This window comes from Westerdykella ornata, assembly GCF_010094085.1.
Source record: "Westerdykella ornata strain CBS 379.55 unplaced genomic scaffold EI97scaffold_13, whole genome shotgun sequence".
Lineage (NCBI taxonomy): Eukaryota > Fungi > Ascomycota > Dothideomycetes > Pleosporales > Sporormiaceae > Westerdykella > Westerdykella ornata.
Genome location: NW_022986863.1, coordinates 538,635 through 551,686, shown reverse-complemented (window position 1 = coordinate 551,686; position 13,052 = coordinate 538,635). Strand labels below are relative to the sequence as shown.

Below are 13,052 nucleotides of genomic sequence, written 5' to 3'. Positions count from 1 at the left end.
TTTACCTGCTATAGTACCTTGAGCCCGGTGCGGCTGCTCTTTTTCAAGGACTAGGAGGATTGAAAAAATCATGTTCCTCAATCGGAATAAGGCATCATTGCCGCAGTTGCTGCCAGCGTCCATGTTCACCGTGCTTTCCTAAATTGGACCGTTGGAAGCTGTTGTTTGCGAGAAGGTGCGGCGAATCAGGAAAGAGATATTACACCGTCCTACTGCCTTTCTAGAATCATCATCCGTCTTCTGTCCTCATTCTCTCGCGGCATCAGGCTTTTTGTTCACCGCATCTCGCGCACGGCTCACTGCAGGGCAAACGGGCAAACACAGCATCACATCATGGCGTCTACAGTACTCAGCGACTATAACGTGCGCCTGGCACGTCATCCCCGCGTGCGTTCGCTGTCGCACGTGTCTTATGGCAGCTCTGTCCCCGGCACCGATAACCCCTTGGTAGACTCACCTCCAGTACCAGCTACACCGACTAATACCCCCACGGCGGGTACCCACAGTCCTCCGGAGACGCCGTTCCACTCACCGGTGATTCTCTCGCCCCCAGCAAACAGTCCTGAAAACGGTGTAGATAGCGGAATTGCCAGTCCCTCCGACGGATGCCAGATTCGATTCCACCCACCCGACTTCATTCGGCAACACCACTTCCCTACCCCTTTACTGCGGCCTACAGTACCTCCCAATTCACCCGAGAATTGGCGTTTGTGCGGAAACACCATGAACAGCCAACCTGAGGAAGACATTCCCACGAGCTTGAGCGAGCGACTTGGTGCACTCAGCATGACTAGGCCGGTAACCGAAGGCGTTACCAGCAGCGAAGTGAAGATACTAAAGGAAGAGACTCCGAAGGCGCCGGAGAACCCATTCTACGAAATTCGCCCAGTGCCAGGCAAGGGCTACGGTTGTTTCGCCATCAAGAACATCAAGCGCGGAACCCGCATCTTGGCCGATGATCCTCTTCTCGTAGTCCCTATCGCCGAGTACTTTGAGACTGATATTAAGGAAGAGTTTGCCAAACTGTCTCCCAAAGACCAGGCCCTGTACTTCACTCTCCACTCAGCCCATGGGCAGGATCCAAAGAACTGGCCGAAGCATATCCACCCAACGGTGGAAGGGAGGGAGCGATGCCGCATCGAGGAACAGCACAAGGCTCGCACTGGGAAGGAACCGACACTGATTAGCATCTTCCAGACGAACTGCATGGAGATGGACGGAGGCGCCGCTGTCTTCCCGAACGCCGCTCGCTTCAACCACAGCTGCAACCCAAACGCCTGCTTCTCCTGGAACCCAGCGATTCGGAAGGAGACGATCCACGCGATCAGGGATATAAAGAAGGACGAGCAGATTACCCTGTCATACTGCGACATCACGCATGATAAAGCGACTCGCCGATGGGAGCTCAAGCACTACGGCTTCATTTGCGACTGCCCGGCCTGTGTCGGTGACGATCCTCAATCCTTCGCGGGCAAGTCCGAGACTAGAAGGTATAGGCTCATGGAGCTGGAGCAGGAGTTTCGACTTACTCGCGGCGAATACATCGGATTCGGGGTTAGCCAGCCGGGCTTCATCGAGAAGCTATTGGAGTACGCGACGTTGCTCCTCGAGGAAGGGGACTACACAGTTCGGCTTGCCAACACGTACGTGCCGCACGCTCACTGACGACACTTGCGTATGCTAACTGGCCCATAGCTACCTGGACATCGCAATCGTTTGCGAGAAGAAGGGCGATTTGCTCCTCGCAAAGCGCAGTGCGCTGAAAGCTCTCCGCATCAAGCTCGAAACTCAAGGTCCTGATTACCCGGATATCCCAAAGTATCAAGGGGTTGTTCAGCGGATCAAACGGAAGATGGCAGAGCAGGAGGCTGCACAGGCTGGGAATAAATCTTGATGAGGGGGCGGATAAGCGATGTGGGTGGGGATTTGCATGCGTATTCTGTGTGCAAACCCATGTGGGAAGAAGAGCGAGGAGGGAGACATATCTGGGCGACGGGCGCGGACGGGTCATCGTGGGATATGGGTAAGGCTCTCTCTTGAAGTGTAATCATAATCCTCTGGGCATGTCCTATCTAGCGGCAGACAATAAAGCAGAGATGATTCATCATGGTTCTCCCAACAAAATTGGATAGTACGAGTGAGGTTGAAGGGCGCAGGTGGTACTGACAAATAGCGCTATACCTGATTGGGAACCCCAGCGCTTACACTTTAGCGCGCTCTGAAACTGTGCTGAAGCACAAGTCCCAGTCGCACAGTCTGTCAGCGTCGTGACGTCGTCGCTGGGACCTGCAAGATCCGGGTCTGCTGAAACCTGCCCAGGTGCAGTGCCACCTGCTGGCTGGCCTTGCCGCTCATCATGTTTCCTTCGCGCGTACCTGGGCGGAGCTGCATGCAGAGTCCAGATGCTGCTTCCTGAATTCACTGCGCTTGCTCACTAACACTCAAACCAGACTCAGGCAACTGGGTTTCCGCTCTCCACTGACCCAGTGAATCGCTGATATTCACAGTATCAACAGTATTGCACACCTACGACAATGGCTCGTACGGACTCTACGCCTTCGGAGCCAAAGCCTCCAACATCATCTCCAGCCCCCGTACCGCAAGCGCCCACCACCTCCGAAGAATCAACAGCGTTCCGTCCATCATCACAGTCAGGAGACGAGCCACGGTTATCGATGGCTTCTACGGAGGCGGCAGAACCACCATTTTCTCCCAGCAGCACCACACCGGTGCTGGAGAAGGATGAGGAAGATAGCGATTTCGGCAGCCATTCCGAGGTCAACGACGACCTGCCCACGGAGAAGGACCTCAAGCGAGTCGAAAACTTGCTCATTCTAGATTCCAAGGGCCAGTCGCGCCCATTCAAGGATCTGTATTCCGGAGAAGGCGTTGCGCCGCGACAGCTCATCATCTTCGTCAGGCATTTCTTCTGCGGGGTGAGTCCACTGTCTCTCCCTCGAAGCTGTCGACGTACTGACAAGAGCAGAACTGCCAGGAATACTTACGCACCCTCTCTTCCTCCATAACGCCCGAATCGCTCCTCGCTCTCCCAACCCCCGCCTTCATAACCGTCATCGGCTGCGGCCGCCCCGAGCTCATCGACATGTACGCAGAGACGACGAAATGCCCCTTCCCGATATACGCGGAGCCCACACGGAAGCTGTACGATATCCTGGGCATGACACGGACATATGAGCTGGGCAAGAAGCCGGACTACATCCACACCAACCTCTTCGTCTCGTCCGTCCAGAGCGTCGTGCAGGGCCTGAAAACGGGCAACAAGGCCCTGAAGGGTGGAGACTTCAAGCAAGCTGGCGGGGAATTCTTGTTCGAACATGGGAAACCGGTGTGGGCGCATCGGATGCGGAATACGAGGGATCATACCGAGGTGGAGGAATTGAGGCAGGTGCTGGGGTTGGAGGTGGTCAAGGCGCCACTGAGGAAGAGCTGGAGTCATGGGGTGAAGGAGGAGGGTGGGAGGAAGAGGAGTAGTAGTTGGGGGAGGTTAAGGAGTCTGAGCAAGGGGGCGAAGGAGAAGTTTGGGGAGAAGGAGAAGGAGAAGAAGGTGGTTGAGGAGGGAGCTGCTTGAGGGTAATGGGGGAGGCACATCACCTGCCGGTGGTATCATTGGTATATTGGCACGGATTCTCTGGAGATCAATTGTTAGCATAGGCACACATCGCATGTTTACTCGGGTACTATCATACGGTTGCGACCTATTAGCAAATGCTTCTGACGCTGCTGTCCTTCGGCCATATAGATGTTCCCAATACGGTAAACCCTAGATTTCCTTGTAGATGCCAAGACCAGTCCACAACAGCAGGAAGGCGTCAATCCTGCAAAGCCGTGCTTCACCATAACTGTATACCTCTTATTCCACTCAATCTTAAAACCGAGCTTAAAGCGACCTCGTGGCGAATATTCAGCGAACCCGCCCCTATTATTGTAGCACAGCGGCACCGATTTAACCCCGCCATACCTAGTGAGGGGTGAGGGGTCGGCGGTGCAGGGGTTCACGGCGGGTAGCGTCGTCATGGCGTACAACCCCACATGGGGAACAGGCGCGGCAATTGCAACAGCCAAATACAGGAGGAGGGACAAGTGCCGAAGCAGATAGATCCCGTCGGGTTTTCGTTTGGCTCCTCAGAAAGCTTTCTCCTCCTGCCTACTCCTTTACTCCTCTCACTTCATTCTTGTGCTTTTGACTCTGACTTCGATTGCTCTCCCTTTCCCGAGGACTCACGGTTCTACTGTAGTGGTAGAGGTTTCACAGAGAGGAATTGAGAATGTCTGCTGATACGGTTGGAAAGGTACGTCAATGTTTTGCTGTTAGGAGACGCGGTTTTGCGTGGATGTCGATTTGGGAAGCAGGCTGACTGATAATAGACAATTACCTGCAAGGTGCGTTATGAACGACTCCTCTGAGCTTCTGCGAGCTTCAACTTGTCCCTCTCTGCTCTTCGTCACTTTGAGCGCTCTCGACCTATCCTCCAGCACCGCATGACAAGCTTGCCTGGGGGGCTATGGATCCGCAGCTATACATATACCGGACGACAGCTGAGACGGTCAATTGGGCTCAATACTGGCGGAGTGGATACAAGAACAGGCTAGAGAATGATTGACAGGACACTGATATCCGTTGTAGGCCGCCGTTGCCTGGGAAGCAGGAAAGGACCTCACGATTGAGGATATCGAGGTTGCGCCGCCCAAGGCCCATGAAGTGCGCATTCAGATCTACTATACTGGTGTCTGCCATACCGGTACGTCCTGAAATCGTTCTACAACTCTATGGCCCTCAAAAGTGGATTAGTGCAATATCAAACGGAACTGACACTCACAGATGCATACACTCTCTCCGGCAAGGACCCCGAAGGCGCCTTCCCCATCGTTCTCGGCCACGAGGGCGCTGGTATCGTCGAATCAGTCGGTGAGGGCGTCACCAGCGTGAAGCCCGGAGACCATGTCGTTGCGCTATAGTACGCCGTCGGAACGCCCATCATGCCCTCCAACATCTAACAACAACAGCACCCCCGAATGCCGCGAATGCAAGTTCTGCAAGTCCGGCAAGACCAACCTCTGCGGCAAGATCCGCGCCACACAGGGCAAGGGCGTCATGCCGGACGGAACCTCACGCTTCAAGTGCAAGGGCAAGGACCTGCTGCACTTCATGGGCACCTCGACCTTCTCCCAGTACACCGTCGTAGCCGACATCTCCGTCGTCGCTATAACCCCCGAAGCTCCCATGGACCGCACTTGTCTGCTCGGCTGCGGCATCACCACCGGCTACGGCGCCGCCGTCATCACCGCCGGTAAGGGCGGCATCGAAAAGGGCTCCAACGTGGCCGTCTTCGGCGCCGGCTGCGTCGGCCTCAGCGTCATCCAGGGAGCCGTCAAGAACGGCGCCGGCAAGATCATCGCCGTGGACGTGAACGACAGCAAGGAAGCGTGGGCAAAGAAGTTCGGTACCACGGATTTCATCAATCCTACCAAGCTCGGGAACCAGAGTATCCAGGAGAAGCTGATTGAGATGACGGATGGCGGGTGTGATTATACATTTGATTGCACGGGCAATGTGCATGTCATGAGGAGTGCTCTGGAGGCGTGTCATAAGGGGTGGGGAGAGAGTATCATCATTGGGGTTGCGGCCGCGGGTCAGGAGATCAGTACTAGACGTGAGTCCTCTTCTCCATTTCTCTACCTTGCCATTTACTAACTCTCCACCAGCATTCCAGCTCGTCACCGGCCGCGTATGGAAGGGCTGCGCTTTCGGAGGCGTCAAGGGCCGCACCCAGCTCCCGGGCCTGGTCCAGGATTATCTGGATGGCAAGCTCAAGGTGGATGAGTTCATTACGCATAGGCAGCCGTTGTCGGGGATCAATCAGGCGTTTGCGGATATGAAGGCTGGGGATTGTATTCGGTGCGTGGTGAATATGAGGGAGGTTTAGGGGGTGAGGCATGGGGATGGAGTAAGGCGTCTAGTTAAGAAAAGTGGAGATGCATGGATGGAGATAGATGAGAGTGTATATTGAGATCTTTAGGCGACATGAAGTGCGATGATGATGAGGATGATGATACGCAAATGTGACGACTCTCTTGAGGTGAAGTTGAGGCACTGCTGTACGAGACGAGTGGAGGCAAAATGGGTATATAAACCCCCTTCTTCCACTCCTCAGGTCCCTTTCTACTGCCTATGGTACCGTTGGAAACTGTCTCCAAAACTGACTTCGGAAAGGCCTTATGTTTGCTTCGGTTTTCGCGATTTGGATTCGATGCATGGATGTATCCACTGGTTTTGTGCTTGGACATGAGTGATTGTTTGCTCGGTTTTTTATCGCAGTGGTGGTGGTGGTGATGGTGATGATGGTGATAATTGTGATCTGCCAAAACGAAAACCGTGCGGGAGTGCATGTGGTGGAGTGCGGAGTGGGAAGGATGAGGGCTATCGTGCGCTGTTGCGGTGATTCCAAATTCATATTTGAGAATTTGAGTTCGAAATTATGCATCAATGGAGCTGAGGTCAGTTGTCAACACGGGCCATCAGATAAGCGGGTGGGCTTGATAGTAGCCCATGCTAGCTAATTTTTCTTCTCGATGAATTCAAAGAAGGACATTGGGAGGCTGAGGGGGTATATAAAACCCTTCCTCCTGCTTATCCTCCTTTTTCTTTCCACACCACTTTTCAAATAAGAAAAAAAAAAAAAAAAAAAGGACGCCTGAAATGCATCAAATTGGAAAATTATGTCCTCGGCCGTTCTTTCCTCTCCCAGTCACTGTGTTTTGCGAAAGGGGGCAGGCATGGAAAAGTGGTTAGATGTCCGAATATGTTTTAGGCTGAGTTGCGCGTTTGAGAAAAAGAGTACAAGAGAATGATGATGCGTGTGCGTCGTCAGTTTCTACGGGGGATCACCTGGGTTTGGAAGGATGGCGCCTGAGGTGATAGCGGTGGTGGTGGTGCTGGTTAGGGTGGTGGTGATGGCGATGATGATGATGGTTGTAACTGTGATTTCTTCTAAAAACGAAAACCGTGTAGAAGTAAATGTAGTAGAGTAGGAATTAGGAATAGCAAGGGCTTTCGTGCGCTCTCCTTAGGGTTGCCATGATTCGAAATTCACATCTAGCCTAGGAGGATTTGAAATCAAAACTATCTCTCGATGGAGCTAAGGTAAGTTGTTAACCTAACGCAATGCATTAGATAAACAACTGCTAGTAGGCTTAGTACATGGTCGCTGAAACTCTCTTTTCGGGGGAGAGGGAAAGGGGAGGGGTGTATAAGGCTCGGTTTTGTTCGTAGTTATCCTTCCTACTGTACTTCTTCCTACACTCCTCCACGAAAAGAAGGACGGCATCCAAAACAAAGATAAATCCAAAGCATGTCTTGGGCTTCGTTGCTTGTTTAATAAAGGGAGTACGAAGAGATGATGATGTGTGCGGGTTATCGTTTGTATCTAAAAGAATTTCATTTCACGGGACAATCTTCTCCTCTCCTTCCAATGTTCCCACACTCGTCAACGGAAAGAGGAAGGGCATCGAAAATGAAGAAAACCCGATGCATGTCTTGGGCTTCGTTGCTTGTTTAAAACAGAGAGTACGAAAAGCTGATCATGGGTGTGTGTGTGTCGTCGTTTCTGTTTTGAATGTTTCTAGGGGGATGGGGAATTGTATGGGTTTGGAGGGATGGTGGTGGTGATGGTGGTGGTGATGGTGGTGGTGATGATGAGTAGTATCACTGATGGACAACTGCGCGGATTCAAAGATTGAAGGCGCAAGTGAGTACGGCAGTCTTGCACGTGCCTCTACCCTTACCCACACCCACCCACCAACCGACGTAGTCACGGGTACAGTGTGAGGGTAGAGCAGTATATAAACCGCCCCTTCTCCCTACATCCTAACACCTATCTACTCATCGTGGTGTCGTGTTTCCTTTTTCCAAAAACACATAAAAGGTGTCACGAATGACTTTCGTTGTGTTGGATTGCGATCAAACTGCGTTGATGTGTTGGGTTTCTGGTAGGACGTAGGAGGAGGGGGAGGAGAAGGGGGATATAGGGGGATTGATGGTGGTGGTGATGGTGACTCCGACGGGGGTCAGTGATGGATAACTGCCCAAGTTCAAATGTAAATGTTGCAGGCGCATGTGAGGAATGTGGTCTTGCACATGCCTCCCGACCCCGACCGACCGACCCAACCGGGCCCAGGCACGAGTTGAGGGAGAGAAGTATATAAATCCCCTCACCTTCCCTACTCTTCGTTTCTTCTGCACTCTACCTCAAAATCAAGCACCCTTTGAAAAAAGACAAGGATCCGAGCGCATGGGGGAGTTCGGATGGTGTTGTCGCGCTTTCACTAAACACTTAGTATCCTACGCTTTTGGGTTTGTCTTTCTTGTTGCATACGGTTGGGTTGTGGTGGTGTGTTGGGAGGGGGATGGAAGGGTTTGATGGTGATGGTGATGTTGTGGATTATGGTAATAAAGCTTATATGTGCACTGGCATATGAGTGGGAGTGCACAGAGTGCTGTTCCCCATGCCTCAGGGTGTCTGCAACCAAATCATCAAGTAGAGGTGCAGGTATATAAACCTCCTCAACTCCCTTTTATGCTCTCTTCTAAATTACCAAACTCCCACGATCTCTTAAAAGCATTGGATAGTACAATAATGGTGCCGTCCTCGTTTCCCCCTCAAAAGATCCAATTTCGTCCTCACTCTCATGTGCCTTGTCGGTGTTGTTCGCTCAGGCTGCGGTGATGTGTTGGGGTTTTTGAGTGAGGGTAGGAGGATGGGGGATGGAAGGGCTGTGGAAGGGGATTGGGTGTCGGTGATGGTGGTGGTGGTGGTGATAATGAGGGATTCAAATTCAGTCGCCAGTTCAGCGACACGAGGCAGAGCTCGCGTGATGAAGGCGACGGGACAGGTATATAAACCCCCTCCCTTCCCCGTCCTGCGTCCCTTTTTCTCTTGCACCCTTCCCTTCTGTGCGTGGCCTTATCAAACTGAAAAGTACGAACCTCACGCGTCATGCGCTGGGCGTCTTCTGTCTTTTCTTCAAAACATTCACCGGGTGTGCCCATGTGTGCTGTTTATCAAATTGCGTTTGCAGGCCTCTTGAGGATTTGAAGGGCCCCATTAACTAGGCAACGGCTGGTTTGATGAGATGCACGTGATTGGGGTGAGGTAACTAGTATTAAATCCCCTCACCTCCGCTTCTTACGTCTTTCTTTGACTTGCACGCCTTTGTGCGCGGACTTGTTTCAACATCAAAAAAGATAACCATCCAGGAGTATGTGGCTGGCGTCCTGTTTCTCCGAGTGTTCTCAAAAACAGGAACGGCCTTTCGTATGTGTTCGTCGATTGTTTTGTTTTCTGTGCGTGCGTGGGAATTTGGTTGGTTTATGGGTCTGACGGTCTTATTCGGGGGGCTTGAGATTTTGGTCTTGTGCTGAGGGTGAGGGTGGGAATGATGGTGGTGATGATGGTGATGGTGGTGATGGTGCTCATCGTTAACACTGGTCCGCAGCGCTTAACATGACTTCCTTGGCTGAGAATTTGAAAGTAGAGAGGATGAGATGCGGACGGAGGAGCGGGCAGAATATAAGGCTTCGTCTTTTCCTCCTTTCTTCTCTCTTCCTCCTTTCCTCTCTCTTCCTCCTTCTCCTCACTGTGTTCTTACAGTTCTCTATTTCCAAACAAGCTGCGGCCTCAGGACATGTTCTCTGCGGTCCTTGTGAGATAAAATGTATTCGATGACTTTGCGCGGCTTCCAACGCATGTTTTCTTCGGCTTGAGCTTGCACGCTGCTGATGTTGGCGGTTGGGACATATGTAGTATGGACTCAGGCATTATTAATGCTGAGAAGGTTTATTATCAGACAGTGGCATAAGGTTGAGCGAATGGACTCCCAAGGGTCGCTTTAAGGGACGGAGAATAGGGGAAGTATATAGAAACGCTATTGTTTACTCACTCTCCTTCGGCCAACCTCTACTTCAATTTAGCTTTCTTATCCAAAACAAAAGATGCCCAAGACATGTTCATGTTCTTCCTTGCTTGCTTTTGTGGCTTGAATTCTGTGTGCTCACGAGCAGTTCCAGCGGACACTTCTCTTGGGGAACATAATTGAACTGTGCCCGCGTTTCCAACACGAACATGATGGTAGAGGACATGGATTTAATATTCCTAGTGATGATAGTAAAGAGAATTTCATTGCAGCTGCGACATCCGTGACACCCGACTCAATTTTCATTTGCGAAGAGCTAGGGCAGCGAGAGGTAAGCATATATAAACCCTACTCTCAAGCTCTTCGTTATTCTTCCTCCTCTTCCTCTTCCTGCAAAACCTGGTACAAGGGTTTTGTAAAACGAGTGCAAGCAAGTGGATACCTGGATACTTGTCTTTCTTTCTCCAAAATCAGATCAGCAAAGCATTGATGGCTGTGTCTCCTTTGTTGTACCCGGCTAAGTAGGAATATTAGTTAGTTGAATGTAGATTTTTGAAGAGCGGCAGCGGCGGCGGCGGCAGTGCAGATGATGATGATAATCATGAGGTTAGTTCCGTGATATGCTGAGATTGTCACATGAAGGTGAGCGACCAGGTCTTTGAAAGCGCAGATGGGACGGTTGAGGGGTATATAAACGATCTTCTCTCCTCCTGTAACTTGTTTTCCTTTCCGTTTTCTAGACTTCTAAATGCCCAAGCGTATTTACTGTACTTGAAAATCTAACAAGAAGACAGGCAATGTCGGCTCCGGTCGTTTCGCTCTCTTGTAAAAATTAGGCGGATGCGTCTATAGCGTGTCGTTCTACTGTAGACCCTTAGACATAGAACTTATTTTGTTGGAACATAGGCCCTAGTGTCCCTGAGGGTGCGTGATGATGATGAGCAGCATTATTGCTAATTTCCAGATTCCCAACATGTTCCCCAAGCGAACGAGCAGCTTCTGAGGTGCCGTGCGGAGGGGAAGTATATAAACCCTACACTTTTTCCCCTTTTGCTTCCTTCTACTTTGCTGCTTCAATAACGCTTGATTAGATTTTCTAAAACGTGCGGTTAGGGAAACCCATGGGCTGCCGTGTTTTTTCCTTTCCAAAAGATACACACAGGGTGAAGATGTTGTTGTAGCGTGTCTGTGTAGTAGGATGACAAGCCACCTTTGAAACAGACTTGTTGCAATCAATGCAGGCGAATTAGTAGTAGTGGTGATCAGCAGCGTCGCCGTTGTCTTCCAAAAAGCCAGCGCTGTCGAGAACGAGCCTTCAGTCTGCTACTTGAAGGAGCAGGGAAAGTATATAAGTCCCTCCTCACTCCTGCTAATTGCTCTTCCTCTCCTACACAGCTACTGCGGTTGATAATCTCCTCAAACTTCGCCGCCGACGTGACTATGTCCGGTGTTTGTCGTTTTCGCTAAAACTTGAGTCTTTGTTCGCCATGTGTCCGCCGTTCTCGAACTTTCTGAGATTTCTAGGTTAACCGAACATAGTGAACATGAAGGGAACCATATAGATTTTGAAACAGTTGCGAAAAAAAGGAAACATAATGGTGGAGATCGACATCATCGCCAGACAGAGCAAAAACAGTGTCGTGACACGCTATGTACCTAGAGCCAGTTAGCTAGAACTGTTGTATGTGGACGGCTCAAGTATGAAATCCTCTCTCTACCCCCGCGAGCGCCTTTCTCTTCACGCACCCGCACTAAGTACTTCTTTTCCTTAAAACAACGCAGAGTCCATCCTATGGGGCTTGCTTGTCTTTCCTTTCTCTAATACGGCAACCTGGATGTCAATGGCCGTTCCTGTCGTTCTGAATCTTGACATAGAAGCATGTTAATTATTGGCTAGACTTTGAAGAGCAATGACCGTAGTAGTAATAATCGTCATTAGTACATTCCCAACGGCACTTGCAGTGTTCCTGAACTCAGGAATTAAAGGAGAATGGATGGATCTACGAAGCCTGCCTGTCGCTCTTTAGTCGAAGTATCAGGGTTTGTGAGCCATTACAAAGTGATATTTGCGTGATATCCGGCCGTGATGAAGCAATGATTTTGGCCATTTTTCAAATGATAATAGTGAGGACCGCCGTTTCTGATTGCACGCGAATGTTGCGGCCAGTGCTCTCATAAGCCCCCGAGAAGACGTTATTAGAGATCCTTCCTCGCCATGCACTCTGAAACTTCTTCCTGAGTCGCTACATTGTAGGGTCTAAAAAGGAGTACACTGTTGTTCATAGCTTGTTTTACCCTATTATAAATTTTCTGTTTGTAACATGTGAGTAGGTTTTGTACGCGCATCTCTTGTAATGCTTAAAAATATAGAAACGCAACGGTGAAGCAGAAGTGAAACATGCCATATAAAATTGAGATCTAGCAGTGGTGATAATCAGCATGGCAACAAAACAACAGAGGCGGCCAAGCCGTGCATGTCTCAAGCATATATATAAACAGTGAGCCTCTCTACTTCGTCTTTCCAAAATCCCCTCCCCTATCTTCTCACACTATCTTAACAATGTGCTTATCTCAAAAGCTGTCTTCTTCCTGTGCATGTCTTGCTGTGCTTGCCCGAGCGCTCGCCTCAGTGATGTAAATGGATCGGCATGGCTTGCATTGCTTTGGCCGAACATAAGGCATATGTCGATTGCTTTCTAAGCCGTAGGGGAAAGTTAGTCGCAGTAATGAAGGTCGTTAGTACAAATTAACAACGTTGACACCGAAGTCTAAACATTAACCGTGGCAAAGACATTAAAGGGGCACAGGAGACGTCACCCTCTTCGATTTGCCGCGTAGGCTTTCCAAGAAACCGAAGCTCACGCCGTCGGACTTGCTTAAAGAAGAAGGCGCCTTTGAATGCTCTTTCTGTACTCCGTACGGCGAGTTGATAATAACGGGGGATTATGCATACATGACTAAAAGTGCTCAGGCTTTTGGGGTGAAACGACCGGGGGAGAAAGAGCATTTCCTAAGGGTAAAATAGGGCTTTTTCATATCATTTCTTTAACCAGTTAGGGGGTTAGTTTTCGAACGACAAGTAAGCTAAGGAAAAATAACCTCATATGTAAGAAACTGTAACT

The 13,052-nt window shown here is 50.4% G+C and overlaps 3 protein-coding genes across 3 annotated transcripts; all 3 read left to right on the top strand.

Moving 5' to 3' along the window:
- Positions 1 to 786: 786 nt before the first annotated feature.
- EI97DRAFT_420197 (SET domain-containing protein) lies at positions 787 to 2,104 on the top strand (the record flags this gene model as incomplete). The annotated part of the gene is made up of 2 exons (XM_033797022.1): positions 787 to 1,643; positions 1,696 to 2,104. 2 exons carry the CDS (start codon positions 787 to 789, stop codon positions 1,892 to 1,894), a joined length of 1,056 nt encoding a protein of 351 aa, XP_033653277.1. The 3' UTR covers positions 1,895 to 2,104.
- Positions 2,105 to 2,268: 164 nt separating this feature from the next.
- On the top strand, positions 2,269 to 3,870 carry EI97DRAFT_400083 (uncharacterized protein). Its single transcript, XM_033796429.1, has 2 exons — positions 2,269 to 2,936; positions 2,987 to 3,870. Exons 1-2 carry the CDS (start codon positions 2,535 to 2,537, stop codon positions 3,587 to 3,589), a joined length of 1,005 nt encoding a protein of 334 aa, XP_033653276.1. The 5' UTR covers positions 2,269 to 2,534; the 3' UTR covers positions 3,590 to 3,870.
- A 234-nt stretch (positions 3,871 to 4,104) lies between these two features.
- On the top strand, positions 4,105 to 6,074 carry EI97DRAFT_434143 (alcohol dehydrogenase). The gene is made up of 6 exons (XM_033798549.1): positions 4,105 to 4,310; positions 4,387 to 4,401; positions 4,646 to 4,760; positions 4,841 to 4,976; positions 5,026 to 5,672; positions 5,725 to 6,074. Exons 1-6 carry the CDS (start codon positions 4,287 to 4,289, stop codon positions 5,943 to 5,945), a joined length of 1,158 nt encoding a protein of 385 aa, XP_033653275.1. The 5' UTR covers positions 4,105 to 4,286; the 3' UTR covers positions 5,946 to 6,074.
- The last annotated feature ends 6,978 nt before the right edge of the window (positions 6,075 to 13,052 follow it).